This window comes from Lepisosteus oculatus, chromosome 2 (genome assembly GCF_040954835.1).
Source record: "Lepisosteus oculatus isolate fLepOcu1 chromosome 2, fLepOcu1.hap2, whole genome shotgun sequence".
Lineage (NCBI taxonomy): Eukaryota > Metazoa > Chordata > Actinopteri > Semionotiformes > Lepisosteidae > Lepisosteus > Lepisosteus oculatus.
The window spans coordinates 51,252,821-51,271,210 of NC_090697.1; the positions used below are offsets into that span (position 1 = coordinate 51,252,821).

Consider the following 18,390-nt stretch of genomic DNA (forward strand, 5'->3'; position numbering starts at 1 on the left):
ATTAAGCAAAATACATTCATAACAATAATGGGAAACGTCTAAGGTAAATGGCTGATATATCAAATTAGTATTTCTCTTGTACACAAACATGACTGAGGCAGTGAAAGTGGGTAACATTATTTATATAAATAGTATTACCATAAAAGGGAAAGAATGTTTCAGGATGGCGAAGCCTGCAGGATTAATAAATCGCCAGAGCTCAACAGTATCCTACAAGTTGCATCAGTCGATGAACCAAGATATGTTATTCACATAATATTGATGCAACTCTTGTAGCAGTTGCTCAAGATAGTTTCCATGACCTGCTAATGAAATAAATTGCTGATGTAGTGCCCACCCATAAAAAGGGTGATGAAATTAAACCAACCAATAAGTGTGACTTCTACTACATCTAAAGGTATGGAAACAGAACTTATAGATGGCATATTAGTAAATAAGCTTCTAGGAAATAGCCAACATGGATTTCAAAAGGTAGGTCTTGCCCAACCAACTTGTTTCTATGGTTAGCATTGCTGTCTCGCAGCGCTGGCGCCATGGGTTCATTTCCAGACTTGGGGTGGATCTGCTCACAATTTGTATGTTATCCCTGTGTTCGTGCACGTTTTGGCCAGGTGCCCCAGTTTCCTCCCACAGTCCAGAGACATAGTAGTAGGTTAACTGGCTTCTGGGAAAATTGGATCTGGTGTGGGTGTGTGCATGTCTGTGCGTCTGCCCTGCAATGGACTGGCATCTTGTCAAGGGTGTATCCTGCCTTGCTTGTATAGGCACAACCTCCCTCGCAACTCTGAATTGGATGAAGCAATAAGAAAATGGATAGATGAAGTAATGAACACACAAGAGAGGATAAGATATGATGTATTTTAATTTTCAGGTTTTTGATCACAATCCATATAAAAAATAAATTATCTAATTACAATCAGCAGGTATTTAGAGAAATTTGTGTTTGGATTAAAAATTGGTTAATAAATAGAAAATAAAGATTTAGAGAAATTTGCGTTTGGATTAAGAATTGGTTAATAAATAGAAAATAAAGAGTAGAGATAAGGAGCATATACTCAAACTGCACTTAAGTAATTAGTGGAGTACCACAAGGATCTGTACTAGGACTACTGCTCTTTCTAACTTATATCAATGATCTATATTCTGTTTAGTAAACTAGACAAGATTGCAGAAGATACCAAATTCAGAGGTTAAGCAAGGATTATAGTTAAAAACGTACCAAATAAAATTCAAGAAGATTGAGAGAAAAGTCAAAACTGGGCAGATGACATTTAATGCAGACATTTGCATGATATTACAAGCAGCTAGTAAAAATATATAGTATAAGTACAAAATGGGAAAAACATAGTTGTTTATGTTGTCATCTTTAAGACCGTGTGACAAAGTATTAAAAAGGCTAACAAAATGTTAGGGAATACAGTTAAAAGCATTATTTAAATTGAGGAATGTTTTGTGAACATTGTACAATGAACTAGTAAGGCCATGTATATTCTGGGGTTGAAAGGTATGTGCTTCACTCACAGGCTAGAGGAACAGAACCTTTTTAGTTTTGAACAAATAATATGGACCTGACACAAGTATTCAAAATCACAAAAAAATACTGACAAACTCGACCCAGGGGGCTTCTTCAGATTGAACATTAAAACACAAACCAAAGGATACAAGTGGAAACTATGTGAAAGTGTATTTAAAACCAAAAACATGAGGAACCTCTTTACCCAAAAGTATGAAACAAGTCACCCAGCCATGTTGTTGAAGTCAATATTCTGGCTTCTTTTCGAAGAACAGCTGGATGAGATCCTTGGGTAAATTAGCTAACAGGCTAGATGGGTTGAATGATTGATTCTTGTTTGTGACCATTCTTATTTTAAGTACATATCACCAGGATTTGCATACTGATGTTTACAATAACACACTAAGCATATAATTATATGTCCTGTTTATGTGTATAGTACAGTAAACCGCTTGGGTCTTTAAGGACGTTCCATAGCAGACAAAAACATAAAAAGTGTCCAATTTCTAGTTGTAATATTATAGAGATAACGAATTCTAAAGGAATGTTAATTTTTTAAATCTTTAAAGATATGTTAAAGAATTTCGCCGACTAGAATCAAAACAGTTTTTTGTTCAGCTTAATAATAGAAAAAAATGCCCGCGATTTCTTAAAGTTTCTTAGCTACATAGATAATACTGTGTACAATTTTGAATATCTCCAATACGATAAAGAAGTGTTCTATTTATGTAACAAGCAGGGACAATATTCCACATTCACGTGAAACATAATTTACAAACTTTTCTCCGTTGGCACTGTTAGAAAACTTTTTGCTAGAAATGAACATTCTAAGTAAAAACAGACAAACTTAAGTAACTGAAAAACTGTATTTGATGGTTTCTAATTTCTGAGCAAATAAAGACCCATGTCATGTGACAATGCGTCATCCGCTAACTTCCTCATGGGGACCTACGGAAGTGGCGTAAATCGCGATATCAATCATCGCGTAGTTTCTTTATAGTTACTAACGTGACGTGGCTGAGATAGCCGGAAAGGTCTAGGTTTAAAAGCAAAAGATTTTCCTTTACAGAAATTCGTCTTCATCGAGGTGCTGCAAGGTAATGCCCAAAAAAAGATTTACATTATTTATAATACTTTCACAGAAATATTGTACATGTTGTGCCACCAGTCTAGACGTCGTAAATTGTCCCCGGTTGAAGTAAAATGTCCTTAGTAATGGGAGATTGAATATTGTAAATTAACTCTTGAAGACACTGGCTTGTTAAAGGTTCACTCGTGGGTATTATGGAACTTAAATACCGAGAATAATTAATGAACTCGTCGTTTGGTTTTACAAGAAATGCATCAATGCTGGTGTTTGTAGTTGTTATTAAACCGAGATTTTTTTTAATATAATTTTCACAGAATGGTGACTGACGTGCAGCTGGCGATTTTCGCCAACATGCTGGGGGTTTCCCTTTTCCTCCTCGTTGTTCTTTATCATTACGTGGCGGTCAACAACCCAAAGAAACTGGAGTGAACGGACAACTGCTCAGCTTCGCTTGGGCAAGGTGGGTCCGGCTTTAGGTCGCTTGACCATGAAGACTGCCGTTTGTCTTTTGTACCATTATGTAAATATGAATGCAAATTTCAAAATTGTCTTTTAAACATTTGCATGTAGACTTGTCTTTGAAAGTATCTTGGTGTTTGATTTCCAGTAATTCTAATATACTGAAATGCAGATTCATCAAATTGCAACATAAATGTTATAAACGTTAACAGAACATATTTTCCTATTATACATGTTGTGTCATCATGTTTTTGCTTTTTTAAATACATGTGGCAGAACACACAGACTTTGTAAACTTCTTACTTTGGGGTTTCTTGGATTATCTGAAAATATTCACATTTCAGAAGCATCCTCAATCTACATATAATCTAATAATAATAATAATTGTTACACTTATATAGCGCTTTTTCTGGACACACCACTCAAAGCGCTTTACAGGTAATGGGGACTCCCCTCCACCACCACCAATGTGCAGCATCCACATTGTGGTGGTAATCTCCCGTGGTTTTGTAGGAATAGGTGTGTCCTGGCTAAATTCCACTCTGGAATCACATAATGTGGTCTCTTTGTAACTTCCCCCTTAATTCTATTGGTGGTTTCTCACTTCTTCACTTACCAGATGTGTAGTGGAGTTACTGGTGCATAGTTGTAGTTGCTGACACCCATGCATAACATAGGCAAATAAAATGGGAGCTTTCTTTGGGATTCATAACATTATGCAAATGCCAGCACTGCTTATTATTAGAATTGTATTTTCAGCATTACATTTTCATTTGATTCCTTGACAGGTTGAAGTTGGGGACCATATTTTGCTGACTGATGCTTGAGAAGACCATTGATCGCCGCTATGAACACTAGGACAACTGCAAAGCCCCTGTAAATGTTTTTGCTGTTGGTATGGGAAAAGGTGTGAATAAATTATGAATTCTTTAAAAATTCAGAACCGCTGTGGGTGAACAATCTGTGCTGCAGTGGGTGAAATCAACATTTTTATGATACTTTTTAATATAAAAAAGTATATTAAGGATTAACAATGAAAACTATTAAAACCTCAGAAAAGGCAGAGATGCACTTTAGCAGTGGTCAATACTCTGAAAAATGTGTAGCTGTGTTCCTAAGAGTGCATTTATAGGTCAAAATGAATACATATAAATTAGGTCTCTGTCAATCATTTTAATGATAACACCTAATTAGTAACTAGCAGGTACCTGTACTACTTAAATAAAAAAACTGAGAAAAAGTTCAATTTGATAGTGATTTAGTTCAAGAGACCAGCATACAAAGTAAACATTACAGGAAAATGTTTTGAGTATATCAAAGATCTTAGTGTAGGTCACTTCATTCCTCTTTCTCTTTGATTACAGAGGCAAGCTATTAAAATGTCATTTATATATACAGTGCTCTCCAGCTGCAAATATATTCCTGATGAAACAGAACCAAAAAACAAAAAAAATCCCCTGGATTGGATAATGTCTTGTTTAACAATGTTAGTGTAATCCTAATTGCTCTACATAGTGCAAACTCATAAGTGACAAATTATTAAATTTGATCACAATGTGAACACTGCTCTCCTCCAGGACCACTTGGCCACTCTAATGTAATACACTTGTTAGATTAATGAAAAACATTTTACAAGCATTTAGGATCAAACACCCCTGATGCAGCTGAATACAGCTAGGAGTCCTTGGAGCAGCTGAAGAATGGAAGCATTTTTGTACCCGTCATAATCAGCCGCATTAGTATTCTAGATGGATTTTAAATAAGTTTGCCAACTCTCCTTCGCACCTGAAAGTTACGGTTTTCTGACTGTGCAGTATGAAGTCTAATTTAAGCTAGAATCTGTGGCCATTTGCAAGGTCACAGCTCTGCAATGTAATGCAGGGTTTACGGAGACTATCAGAGCTTTCAAGTGCCTTTCTATGTAAACAGCAATTCAAAAACAGCTGTCTGAGCAGATACATACCAAAATGAGTCCAAATAAGGCTGTGCAGAAGAAAATTCAACTAGAGGGCAATTTTCTATTTAACAGGCCGGATGCTCACAAAATGAATGATGTGCTGTCTCTTGTAAGACATCTTTTACATTACAGTTTCAATGGTTAGGTGTAGTACATTTATGCAGTACTGTTTATATTACAATTCAGGACAAACAGTTTTTACTACTTTTGTACATTAACAGCAAGAAAGTAATATACAAGAAACATCTGTGCATTTAATTAAAATTGGAAGGTACGGTCTGAATCTGTAGAAGAGTACTGAGTGTCACTTTCAGTACACAGGCCTGTCACTTGTTGACAATCCCAAACTTCATTCCTGTTCTTTTTTCTCTTTACCTGTTCAGGTGTTTCTCTAGTGCTCGTAGTTTGTACTGCTGTTACAAAATGGATCAAGAAAAGGGAAGAGGAATCTTGCAAGTGTTTTCACCTCCTTACAATGATGCCCTATGGTATTTTGGGGAGATGCAAATGACATACACCCATTTTCTGTTTTACCTATTTTTGTGGTTCCTCAGGTGGTTTTCTGTTTTACCTATTTTTGTGGTTCCTCAGGTGTTTACATAACCCAAATGTAAGTCAGAAGCAGCTCTTTTGTAGCCATTGAGTAAACTTGCATAATTGCCTTTCATGATATTGCAGGGAACCTCTCTTATTTGCCGTAGCTGTTCAGGGGAGTGAGGAAGGAGGGACGGGAGGGCAGAGCTGTAAGCTCCCCAGTTGTTATTAACCATCAAAGGACAACAGATCTGCGTGCTGATCATGGAGCAAGAATGCAGCAGCAGCTAACAGACCATAACGTGGAAGGAGAACAGATACTTTCCCCGTTTATATATGGAGAAAGAAATGGGGGAAAAGAATGTTTTAAAATCATATAATTAGAATAAAAACAAGATTCCATGCACTTAAAAATACAGAGTAAATAAATCAGAATTACTTTTAAATGTATTTATATTTTTTAAAAAACTTTAATAACCCTACACTGTACCGTTTAAAATTAAATGCAAAATAAAAAATATTGGGTATGTTCTTGACTTCACTGTGTAAGGGGTAGATAAGGCTTGATTTTGACATGGTTATTCCAAATGTCCCGTTCCTCAGCGCTAGACTTTCAGTCAGGAGGGTGAGCAGAGGAACAGTTAGCAGGCCGCGCTCTTAAGTTAAATATACAAAGATGACGAAAGGACTAAACTAACCGTCTCTTCTTAATATTCATTACTTATAGTTACGACTATCCCACGCTTGTACTCGCAGGGACCAGTACTAATTGCAATACAGATTACTTTCAATTTTCTATAAAAAAGTCTGCGATAATATACAGAATTTACCCCAAGTACGCAAAAGCAAAATAAGTCCAAAGTGTGAAACAGATGCTGGTAGAGACCACATTCCACTCATACTGCGCTACGCCTAAGGTTAACTCCCCCTGCATACAAAATTTTATAAAGTGAACCATTGGAGGTTATGTAAAGTCTAATTTGTGTACGTTAACTGTGTCGATTACTTAAACCAGGGCGAGGATGTATACACATTCTGTTCAAGTGAGCATTTTTAAACAAATACCGAATATTTGAGTGAAAGAAGATAAAGTCCACAACAAAAACTAAAATGTAGTGCAAAGGGGCGAATGCAAACATTAGGGAAAACCTAAATTAGTTCAGACACACAACGCTATTTTGACAAGCAACAATTATTTGAATGGTCTCTGCTTACAGTAATAGTGGATCGCATCTTTTTCCTCTATCCCTCGGTCAGTAAGGTGTATTTTATTAAACAGAGATGAAGTCAGACGGCAATTTTTCTGTTGCTCACTATATATTACAGCATACTGTATAACAAAAACATTTTCTTTAAATCGTTTATATGTCTATACGATACACAAAGTAAAATCCAGCAGTACATTTGACTTAAAATATACAAATAGTGCAGTTTGTGAAAAGTTAACAGTAAACAAAATTAATTCCACTTTAAAGACTATACATTTGTTTAAATCAACAATGGGTATGTATAACAGTAATAAAGTACTAGTCAACTCAAAACTAATGTGCACAGAGTCCATGTATAGTTATTCTGAGAGCTTTTCTTGAGACAGTCCTATCACACCCTACTATAACGATTACTAAAATAAAAATGCAACATTTTGAAAAAAATAGTAGTGTTTGTTTCCTAGCAGTATTAATCTTTTATTTTTCTGGATGGTTAAAACTTAAATACCACAGCATCCAGTTTATAAATGCTGTAATCTTGTATTTGAAAATGCTGAACACAGTATTTGGTCACATATAAAATCTTATATTTGAGTAGCATAACAGAAGATGCATTTAATATCTTAACATTTTGTATGAAATCTATTCTTATATTGCTAACTGATAAGAACACATGAGCATTTGCATTCTGTCAACCCCATCTGTATGTTTTTTAAATTTTTATAAAATGCAGTTCTGAAAACTTGCATATCCTCAGGATGAATTCAATCTCTAAAATAAATCTCAGCAAAAATGTAAGGTCATTATTTTTACTGCAGTTCAGACTTAGTGCTTTCTGTCCATTCAACACAGCTGAACATTTTGCAAACCTGTCTTCTGCTGCACATGAAATCAATTGCATAGTGTACCGATTTAATTATGTTGCAATTTATCTTGTGTTGTACAAAAATGCAACTCAAAAAACATATTTCTCCATTCACTTAGTACAAATTTGTAATAATAAAGCAGAATACTTCACGTGAAAATATTAAGTGAGATGATAAAATGCAAAAACATAATACTTTAAATTTTTTAACAAATATCTTCAGTTCAGTCAAGCTTCACTACACAAGGGAACTTTGCTGCAGACAAGTATCTGATCCATTCCAGATAGGGATCCAGGAAATTCCTGCAAAGTAAGTGTAAGAAAATGTTTGCATCTTGTTGAAATCTAACAATTAAAATTGTTAACCATCCACTCCCATGTCACTCAACATTCTCCTTTATCCCACTGAATCCACATTCCTCTCAAAGGCAAAAATGAGAACTGGATTTAGCACAAGGATGCATAACTCCAGGTGGGGTCTACCTTCTACCTAAGCCCATAACTACCTAATTGAGCTATTATTTTCTAAATTGGACAGGAGGGGGGTCTCTTTAAGAGGCTGCCAATTTAAAGAGACTTATATAACCTGCTGGATAGCAGACTTTAAGGACAGGAGTGGGATACCCCTGGTAAAGAACATAATTAGTAATTACAGTAAGTACCTGGTTTGTGGCACTGGATTTAACCAGCAGTGAGCTCTGAGCCCTGGACTTCAGGAGCATCCTGGAGCCGAGTGTCACTGGTTGGCTCTCTGCAGAAGGAACCTCTGTCACTATCAGATTTGGGAAATACAGAAGCAAGTTCAAATTTCTTTTAAAATAAAAAGTTAATCATAAAACTCCAACAGCACTTTTCTCCTCTAACTTTTCAATGGAAAAATGGACAATCTTGGGCCACCGTGTGCAAAATGAAGTGTTCTTTCACAGCATAAACAATGGCATAAAACACAAAGGTAACAAAGTCAATTTGTTAATTGCCAACACCCCAACGTACACACATATATATACACACACAGTATTCTTTCGGTTAGTGATCTATACAGCAGTGTCATGTGAGCCTAAAGCCTACCCATTTTTTCCTCCTAGTTTGTTCACATTTTGTAGGACAGCACCTATGGCTCTTCACCTGAAAGGGACAGTTGTTTTTTGAATCCTGGTTTTATGAATTTCCACACTCTCAGCGGTAGCTCTTGGTCCATACTGTTGGAGCGCAGGAGGCCCTGGACTGAGCACAGTCCACCTTTCCTCACAGGAATTCTGCTGGATCTGGGCTGCAGTTCAGATCTAGCCAATGTAGATGTCAATAAAATATATGAAAGAGAATAAATCAGTGTTTAAACTTACCATAAAATAAAATGGACAGACAGTTAAATCTACTAAAGTACAAATCTAACCCAGGATCAGGACTGAAAGGCACATTCACGTGTTATTAAAATTAACTAAGTGTTATTTACTTACCCACTTCAATTGTCTGTTTGGGTTATTTCTTTCAAATTTCAACTTTTAATTTTCAATTATATAATTAATATAGTGAAAAGGAAAGATGGACTGGTAACCAACATCTAAACAGCTAAATTGCAAAAACTAAGCATCAAAATGTTTACTGTTGGACCTTAACACAGGAAACCTGCCCAATCTGTGGTAAAGGAATGACTTGGTGTTGCCCACAAAAAAAGCCAGATTTAACAAGGGCTAAAGCACAATGTTACAAAAATAAAAAAGCTCAATCTCCTCAAACCTTAGACTGAACTAATGGACACAGGTAGTACACACTGCACAGGAAACCATTAAGCAAGGAGTAAAGTTAAAAAAAACCTAAGGGAAATTTTAGTCTTATTAATGATCTCTTTTATGGGTTGTAATAATGCCTGCTAAAAGAAAAAATACTGAACAGTTTTACAGAAAGAATACTGTGACAATATGACGTTTGTACTAAGATAAAATGTGTACCGAGAATATTCCATGGACGACAGGTTCCTGAGCTTGCCTTTCTTCAGGGAATTCTATGAAATAATGGCGAGAAAGTATTAGTACATCTGCCAAGAAGTAACTTATATAAATAGTGCAGTATGTCATTTTGGAAATGGCAAAAAAAACATACAAAATTCACAAAATCACTATTTATTATTTTAAACTGAGGGTATCACTCCTATTATATTATGTTCACCAGGGGCATTCAAGGGCATTCATAAGCAGTATGCTTGTAGCAGTGTAACAAGTACCAAATAAAAATGTTTCAAGAGAATTAGCAGCACTTTTTCATAAAATTTCAAATGTGGTAGTTTTTCAGTTTATTAAGAAGTACCTTATCTTTTCTTTCTAGGTAAAAAATAATATCCATTCTAAATATAACCATACATTTGCAAAGTTAAATTTGTATTCTTAATTATTAATCTAGAACTACAATTTAGTTTAATTGCACAAATTAGTTTTTATGATAAATTTCAGTCAGAATTACAGGTAATTAATTATATGTGAGGACTGAACAATAATAGCAGCATGTTTAACAAGGGCCATCTAACTATAAAACAGGCCAGGTCTTAAGAGATTGTGGGGCTAATGTGTAAAAAATAAAGCATGGGATATCCTTAAGCCTTGCCCTTCCATCATTCCTTCCAAGGTCAAATATGAGAAATGTGTAAAACTAAGTCCAATGAGAAGTAACAGCATTATAGAGAATGCCTCACTTTAAAAAGTACAACTGCATAGATTTGTGTCTCTGTAGATGGCCAGATACTCACAGGAATTCACACGCTCTTCTCAAAATTATTATTATTTTTTTTGGGCAGATGTGGAACATGAATTTTAAATAAAACCATGGCCATTTCAGCCATAGACCAACTCAATCAATGCCCCCTTAACTAACTCTTTTCACTACCTTTCATTTTGTAAGAGCTTTCCCACTAGTTATTTTTTGCATATCCTCATTCACAAATGAGGGGCAAGTTTTTTAAGCGGCTTAAAACAGACAGCTCAGACTCTGCCATAGATGAGCTCTGTTATGGTACCAAACTCCGGATGTATCTCAGCGTTTTCAGTTCACATTTTGAGAGATCATATTTCAGAAAGCCTAATAATCCATGGATGAGAGGTTCCTGAGCTTGTCTTTCATCAGCAACTTCCATGGAAAATCATGGGAAAGTATAAGTACATCTAATAAAAGTAAATAATATAAAGAAAACTGAATGTCAATTTGGAAACATTGATAAAAAATGTACAAAAATCCCAAACAAACTCTTGATGGCATTTCTCTTGTTGGCCTGTCAAGATGTTGTATCGTGTTTGAAATTACAGGGCCTGTACAGTGCCAGAGGTTTGTAAACCTCTAATTTTTCCATATTAATCTTTTAAAACCAGTCTTAATGTATATATCCAATATGGTACCTAGTAACCAATTCCGTGTCATGATGTAAGAATAAAACAATGAGTGCTTTAAGTACAGGGAATGTGAAAACTCTAGTTTCTTTAGTTCAGTTAAGGGAATAATGTAATCAAGAGTTTCAATAATTAGTAGATCTCTTAATTAAGGTGGATTTTGGGGGATGAGTTTGGAAGACCCAACCCTATATAGACCTTAAAGATCCAGCTACTTCTCTCACATCATTGAAAATAACCATAACAATCCTAGACACCTTCTCTCTACCATCAACAGACTGCTATAGCCAAACTGCCCCACCACACAACCTGCCTCATCGTAACTTTTCAACACATTTTTAGATTTCTTAAGCTCAAGATTGACAGCATCTGGCATCACATTTTCACCACAACATGTCACTTCCACACCTCTTCCCTGCTTGCCTAATTTTACCCTTCTCTCCAGCTTCTCTCTCCTTGACTCTGCATCCATCAGTAAACTGGTTTCGCATATGAAATCCACCACTTGTATACTAGATCCCATTCCCACCCCTTATTTCAGTCCTGTTTCACTTCTCTCTGCCCCATTGTCCTCAATATAATAAATGAATCCTGGAGCACTGGTGTTGCACCAAAAAAGCCAAACATGGCTCTGGACAATCTAAGCAACTTTCAACCCATTTTTAACTTACCTATTCTTGCAAAAATTCTAGAACATGCTGTTACATATTGGTTAAATAACCACCTCATTGCAAATAACCTTTTCGAACCCCTCCTATCTAGCTTCTGATAACTTCAGAGTACAGAAACTGCCCTGGTCAGAGTCATTAACGATCTTCTAATGGCTTCCAATTCTGGTTCTCTTTCTATCCTCATTCTTCTTGATCTCAGTGTTGCTTTCGGCACTGTTAACGATGATATCTTACTTTCTCATCTTAAGACTGTTTGGAGTTTCTCTTACTGCTCTTAAATGGTTTTAGTCTAACCTCAATGATTACTGTCACTTTATCTCTCTTGGTGAATTTAGGTCTGAAATTGGAATTGTTAAGTCTTGTGTTCCTCAGGACTCAATACTGAACCCCTATGTTTCAGCATTTACATGTTCCCACTTGGTCAGCTTTTAAGTTCACATGACCTCAACTATCACTTCTATGCTGACAACACTAAAATCTACATCCAAACCAAACTTGACACTGATGTGGCTGTCTCTATTCTTTCTGATTGCATCTTCCACATAAAACCATGGATGACTCAAAATTTCCTTCATCTAAACTGTGACAAGATTGAAGTCATGCTTATTGGCATCCCCCCATCAACTTTGTAAAACTGATCAACACATTTGTCTTCTCCCGAATAGACTACTGTTAATGCTCTACTCGCAGGGGTTTCTAAATCCACATTAAACAAACTCCAGTATGTCCAAAATTTGGCAGCCAGAATCCTGACCAGGTTTAGTGCATGAGATCACATTACTCCTATCCATGGAGTCCTTGCACTGGCTTCCTGTCAGGTTTTGTGTTGACTTCAAAATCCTCATGCTCACTACAAGGCTCTGCATGGCTTGGTACCTAAGTACCTGTGTGAAGTACTGTTGTCGTACTCTCCATCTCACAACCTTCACCCATCTAATTCTGGTCTTCTATCTGTGCCCAAAGCCTGGGAGCATCAATCAGTCTCTATGCGAACTCTGCCTCTCACTGCCAATTTTCATTTTAGTTGGGCACCAACATTCCATCTTTATTCTAGAAATCCATGTAAAATGGTTTCAAGAATGTAACGTCTAGTATTTAGAGCTGCAGAAATTTGCTGTTGCTTGCTGTTTTGCCTTAGCGAAGAATTAATATTGTCACCTTGCGCTGTTGTAATACACTACAGGTGTGTATAAAGTCTACAGAAAGCCTTACTCATAAATGTATTGAAGTCTACATTCTCACATTAAATATTTAACAAAACGTCAGGAAAAAAACATTTGTTAGTGTTGTATTTTTAAAAACTTGTTACTGCTTACTTCTTGAGAACATGTCATAAAAATGTTTTCAAATGTGAAAGATGTCTTTTGTTGTTATGTTTTTCAGAACCATCAAATACTTGTGTAAAAAGTTTGAAATATGTTACATTGCTGTTTGGAGCCTCATTTTCCATGTTACCTTAAAAGAGAAAAAGCTTTCTTCAAGAATGAATGACATGTCAATGCCAGTTAGAAAAAAGCAAAAAATATAGAAAAATAAAAAGGTAACCTGAACACAAGATTTGGAATTCAGTTTTTCATTTCAGGACTTTCAGCATCTGATGAACCAGAATGATTTTAATCTCTTGTGTCTTCAAATAGCAAGTTTCTCCCTACCTGGACAGAAAGGCACCCATCACTTGAGTCTTCAGGAATACGCAGATTGTTCTGCCTGGGATTCCTTAATAGAGAGCCACTACTTTTCAAGCCAACATGAAAATTAGGACAGCTGTAGCCTATGCAATGAAAGAGAATGATGGGAAAAGAAAAACATGTTGCATGTGTTTAAAATGCAGAAATTAAAACAAATGTTGATAAATCATGAAACTATTTATGCACAGTAGGACAAACATACTTCAGTAAATGAACCTTTAACAAAAAAATTAAACAGAAGGTTAAAGATGTTGATAAAGCATTTCAGTGCAATATAACATTTTTCCATTGCTCATGGTGTTTTTATTTCAAATGTTTATTCAAATTTGTTTTGCAGTAGAAGATATAATTCAAGGATACTTCCAAAATTTTGAAAATGGAAACTAAAGGACTAGACAAACCATGACTAGTAAATCTCACAAAAAACATTACTACCCACAATTTATTTTGAATACATGGTGCCAGTATCAACACAGCAATACACTGATACATTCGCACATTCCAGTATGTCTCGAGTTCATCATTTCCTCTGTACTTACTACCATTGACTCTCCAATCAAAGACATCTGGAGGATTAGTAAAAAAGCTAAATTTAAAGATTAAAAAAAGCCCAGAATTTAATAAGCCTGAAACAATGCTTTTAATTTGGCGGCTTTGGGCTTTTTCTCATTCAAAAACTGACATTTTGAATTCATTCACTTAAAAGTGCAACAGGGATTCCAAGAACTTAACAGTTCATAAGTAATTCTGGGTAACCACATTAGCATTTCCATTTTTTTCCAGTAACTGGGAGCTAATCAACTGTGCTGTAAAGAAATGTCTTTTGTGAAAACAAAAAATCAGTTCTTTACTTAAAAGAACCAAAAAAACTAGACTATGAAATCCATGTTTCAAAGTACCTTTACGCTAAGATTATAAGGAAAGCTATAAATCAGTGTTCTTGTCAAATTCCCTATGAACACTTCATTACTATTGAACAAATGAATGATCAAACAAGAAGACTGAATTAAATTATTAATTAAATCTGATCACTGACTTTCCAGCCAATGGCCCAGAATCTAGAATCCTGCACCAGAAAGCCAATGTCCTAGGATGGGAATTTAGCCAATAGATACTTTGTCATGTCACCAGCACTGAGTTATCGAAGCCTGGAGACCTTCATGTGTCATGTGTAGAAACCACTATATCAATCCTAGTAACAGAAAGTCCCCAACCCAACATCAGCAGACAGGTGCTCGTGGAACAGACATCTAACAATGCCCTTTGGCTTGTCAAACAATGTGGTACCTTCCCTGCCACACATTCAAGATGTGATTGGAATCCCCATCTCTGGTGGTGACATCCATGGTCAACCATCTATGGCTAACTTTCATTTATAATATTGAATAACTTTCCACACCATCAACGTCTACTGATTTAGATCGCATTCTAGCTTCATTTACACCAAAAAGGTATCATCAGATAATGCAGATACTGCAGGACGTGTGAGAACAGTGATGAATTAGATGAAATATCAATCAAGCTCAAGTTCACAAGATAAAACCAAATGTGCTGGAACCTCACTCAGCATCTTTACTGTGCTCATTGTGCTTTAACCCAGCCTTGTTCCTCAGTCTCCCCACTAAAGTTGCTCATCAGTGGTTCAGGCCCCTTCGGAAATGGATCTGGAATGAGTTGTCTATATTGCAGGAGATATCACCATAAGCAGAGTCTAAAAGTGCATTCCAGGGGAGTTTAAAAGAATGAAATTTGAAAAGACATTAACTGGTTTAAATTAGCCATCATCTCAGCATTGAATATTCCACTAGAGATCCTGAAACATTTCCTCAACCAGCAAACAGCTTGTTATATTTCAGCATCAACATTTAGCACCTTTTCTCTGACATTCAAACAAGCATACAACTGCTTAGGGGTACATGGTTGAACATTTTAATCAAAAATGGCTTCCATGATAAATAAAAAACTGGAGTTCTTTGGCTTGATGTGATTCCTGTTTGTGACACACTTGTGGCAGATAAGTCATGCTCTTATAGTGAGCAGAGATATACCCCACTGGATAGTCTAAACTGTGCAACTTTTAATCAGAAATTGCCATTTCAGATACCATGTTGGGAACAATATGAACTGGGAATGTAACCTCCGTAGACTTCAAAACACGATTTATCCTTTAGATTTAGATTTATCCTTTCACATAATAACAGTTCAAGAAAACGATAAACATCGAAGGAAAAATAGGATAAGTCAGATTAAAATTACTTTGAGAATGAGCACAAACATGAGAGAGCAAAATTGAGAAAGCAAAAATTTAAGGCTGAAATAAGGATAGGTCCAGGTTTAGGTTGTTTTTAAAATCATACAGAGAAATTTTATTACACTGAAAGATAAGGACAATTTTATCAAACAGCCCCACACCACATATAAAAAAGAACGTAACGTGGTATCTACAAGTATTATATCAAGAAAAACAGGTAATGATGAAAGTGATGAGATCGATTTTAAATTCCAGGTCTGAAAGGTACAGCGATTTTCAAGTAAGACTAATGGGCATACTCATACTTTAACCAGAGTCAAGTTTACACCTGAATAACTTAAGAACTAGGTAAAAAAAATGAAGATGTCTCTTTTACATTCATTTTGAAAAGTATTTTTTGCAAAGATGAAGAAATGATGAGATAACCATAGTTAAAAAGAGACATTCAGTGATCAGCGGTCAGGCAGTAGATTATGATTTTCATTATTTCAAAGAACACCCGTACAGAAGACCATATTTATTCACACCTTCAAAACATAAAATATAATTAAGAAGGCAAACGGTTTCTAAATGAAAAAGTCTACTGTTCTCTTCCTTCATAATTGAAGCCCATCTGTTAGGATAAAAGATACTATCTTTCTCTTGAGACTAAATTTGCTCAGGGAAACAAAATCCACTCCTGTGGCTTCTTCTGAATTCAATTGAATTCAATAAGCATTTGACTAGAATATTAAATGCATTCACAGTAATAATATACTGTTCCTTTCAGGCCTATGAATTCAGTGTAACAGTTGTTTTAGAATAAAAGATGAAACAGATAAAGATGAGGATTGAAGGCTCAAAACTGACAACATATCAGTATAAAACTCACAAAGTTACAAATATTTTTTATATTACATGTGCCAGTAAAGGAAAGCATATGGAACTACCACAAGCAACATATCATGGCACAATATACAACTGGACAATGTAATATCACATGAAACAGGAAAATAATAACCCACTACTTTGTTATTCATATTTAACATATTAACATTTAACACATATTGGGGTAAATTCTCAAGACACAATAGTAGATATGGTTTATACAGCATGCTTTAAATCTCAGATTTTATTACTGAAAATATTCCTGTAGCTCATCTACAACTTGTAACCACTGAATCAACCATTACATTCACAAAACATACAACAGAAACTCCTTTTGAGATTTAAATGCATCATAGTAGCAAAGGTTTGTTGTTTTATGATGATTTACTTTGTCATCAACCTCTGAAATGCTGTTATGATAAGCCATTCTATATACAGATATACATTTTTACTCAGATCTTTCAAGTAACAAATTTGGCCTGATTATGCTCTAATCTCTGAAAATCAAGATTCAGAACAGCCAAAAGCAATCTATTCTCTGAAACACTATTCTTAAATGTATATATTTAGAAAATAAAAAAAAAATATTTTTCTATAATTCTGTTTAGAATTGTGATTGCACATTTTTAAAAGGATCAGTACAAGACTTTAATCAAATGCTTTTAGGTTTTGCAGCAAAACTATAAATACTAAAATTACGGTTACAATTTTTACTAAAGTCACCTGACTGATAGCTTGACTGCTTTGAGAATATACACTTGCGTCCATTAACCAGATACATACAAAATATCCTTTCTGCATCTGCATAGTGTACTTACTATGTACTATGCAAAATCATAACCCACCAAAGTACTTTACCAAAATAGATTGGTAAATCCTTGGTCTGAAGTCTGCTTGCAGTTAACATTTTTATTATTTTATACTATTCCAATGTTAAATGAAATTGTAAATTATAATCATAGTATGTATTACTATATAAATTAAATGAACATAACCATATAATTCTAGGTGAAAATTTTACAATAGTATTCCATCTCCAGCACATAAAATTCCTTTTTATAAAGTGAGTAAAAAAGTGCACCAAAGTGTAGAAAATACCAGAAGAATATAGCTTTGTGTATTTTACAAAAACATCTGAGAAACTTAAGTGATAACTGTAGAAAATCGTCAATAGATTCAGAACACACAACAAAGTATATCATTGAAAAAAAGCACTGAGTGACAAGTTGACCTGTTCTTTAGGGCTGTCTTTACATAAGATGTACCATTTTAGTTGAACAATTAATTTATCCATTTAGGACGTATAATAAATAATTTGCTTTGCAAGTTCAAAATTTAACATTAACAAGTACAAACTGGGAAATTAAGTTCAGCTATCGGTTGCTTTAATGCTATATTTTGACATGGTTGAAGAGATTGAAAAAAATGTTTAATGTGTGTCTCTTTTACATAAGCTGTCCCTTTTTATTATGTATATATGCATATATATGTAGTGTTTACTGTACAATGGGATTAAAAATATTAAAATTAGAAGCAAGCTCTGAAAAGGAGGAAAACTGGAAAAAAAATGCAGAATTATATATAATATAGCACAAAAATGTTTGGCAACTGAACTATACTAACAATACTTAGTACTGCATCATGTTGGAAAAGAAAGGCAACTTGCAAAACACTAAATGTAGCAGCAATAAAAGTTAAAATGACTTGTGCTCTTATAGATCCTCCTTGAGTTGTACTTTGTTCTATTATACTGTATGCTAGGACCAGAGCAGCACATGTATCTATTGTAGGATTTGAACCTTTTGCTTTAATACTTGCTAGGTTCTTTTGACTTTTAATCTGGAAAGGCTTAGTTCCAAAGATAGCCAGGATTCTAGTGGACTATAGACCATTGTAAGTACATGTTCAAGAAA

The 18,390-nt window shown here is 35.1% G+C and overlaps 2 protein-coding genes across 5 annotated transcripts in view; one reads left to right on the plus strand and one right to left on the minus strand.

Annotated features, from left to right (window-relative positions):
- Positions 1 to 2,497: 2,497 nt before the first annotated feature.
- On the plus strand, positions 2,498 to 4,005 carry ost4 (oligosaccharyltransferase complex subunit 4 (non-catalytic)). The gene is made up of 3 exons (XM_006625813.3): positions 2,498 to 2,610; positions 2,918 to 3,063; positions 3,851 to 4,005. Exon 2 carries the CDS (start codon positions 2,919 to 2,921, stop codon positions 3,030 to 3,032), a length of 114 nt encoding a protein of 37 aa, XP_006625876.1. The 5' UTR covers positions 2,498 to 2,610; position 2,918; the 3' UTR covers positions 3,033 to 3,063; positions 3,851 to 4,005.
- A 2,069-nt stretch (positions 4,006 to 6,074) lies between these two features.
- The window catches only part of agbl5 (AGBL carboxypeptidase 5), a 38,395-nt gene continuing 26,079 nt past the window's right edge, over positions 6,075 to 18,390 (minus strand). For 2 of the 4 annotated variants that reach the window (XM_069178934.1, XM_015348445.2), the window contains 5 exons: positions 13,324 to 13,442; positions 9,576 to 9,628; positions 8,752 to 8,909; positions 8,289 to 8,398; positions 6,076 to 7,929 (listed from right to left, as the gene is read on the minus strand). In XM_069178934.1, coding sequence (XP_069035035.1) covers positions 7,855 to 7,929; positions 8,289 to 8,398; positions 8,752 to 8,909; positions 9,576 to 9,628; positions 13,324 to 13,442 — 515 coding nt within the window. In that variant the 3' untranslated portion in view covers positions 6,076 to 7,854. Of the gene's footprint in view, positions 7,930 to 8,288; positions 8,399 to 8,751; positions 8,910 to 9,575; positions 9,629 to 13,323; positions 13,443 to 18,390 lie in introns of all 4 variants that reach the window. The other 2 variants (XM_015348460.2, XM_015348452.2) reach the window with 2 other exon arrangements.

Coding starts and splice junctions, on each gene's coding strand:
- ost4 (XM_006625813.3), top strand. CDS start 2,919: ATGGTGACTGACGTGCAGCTGGCGATTTTCGCCAACATGCTGGGGGTT.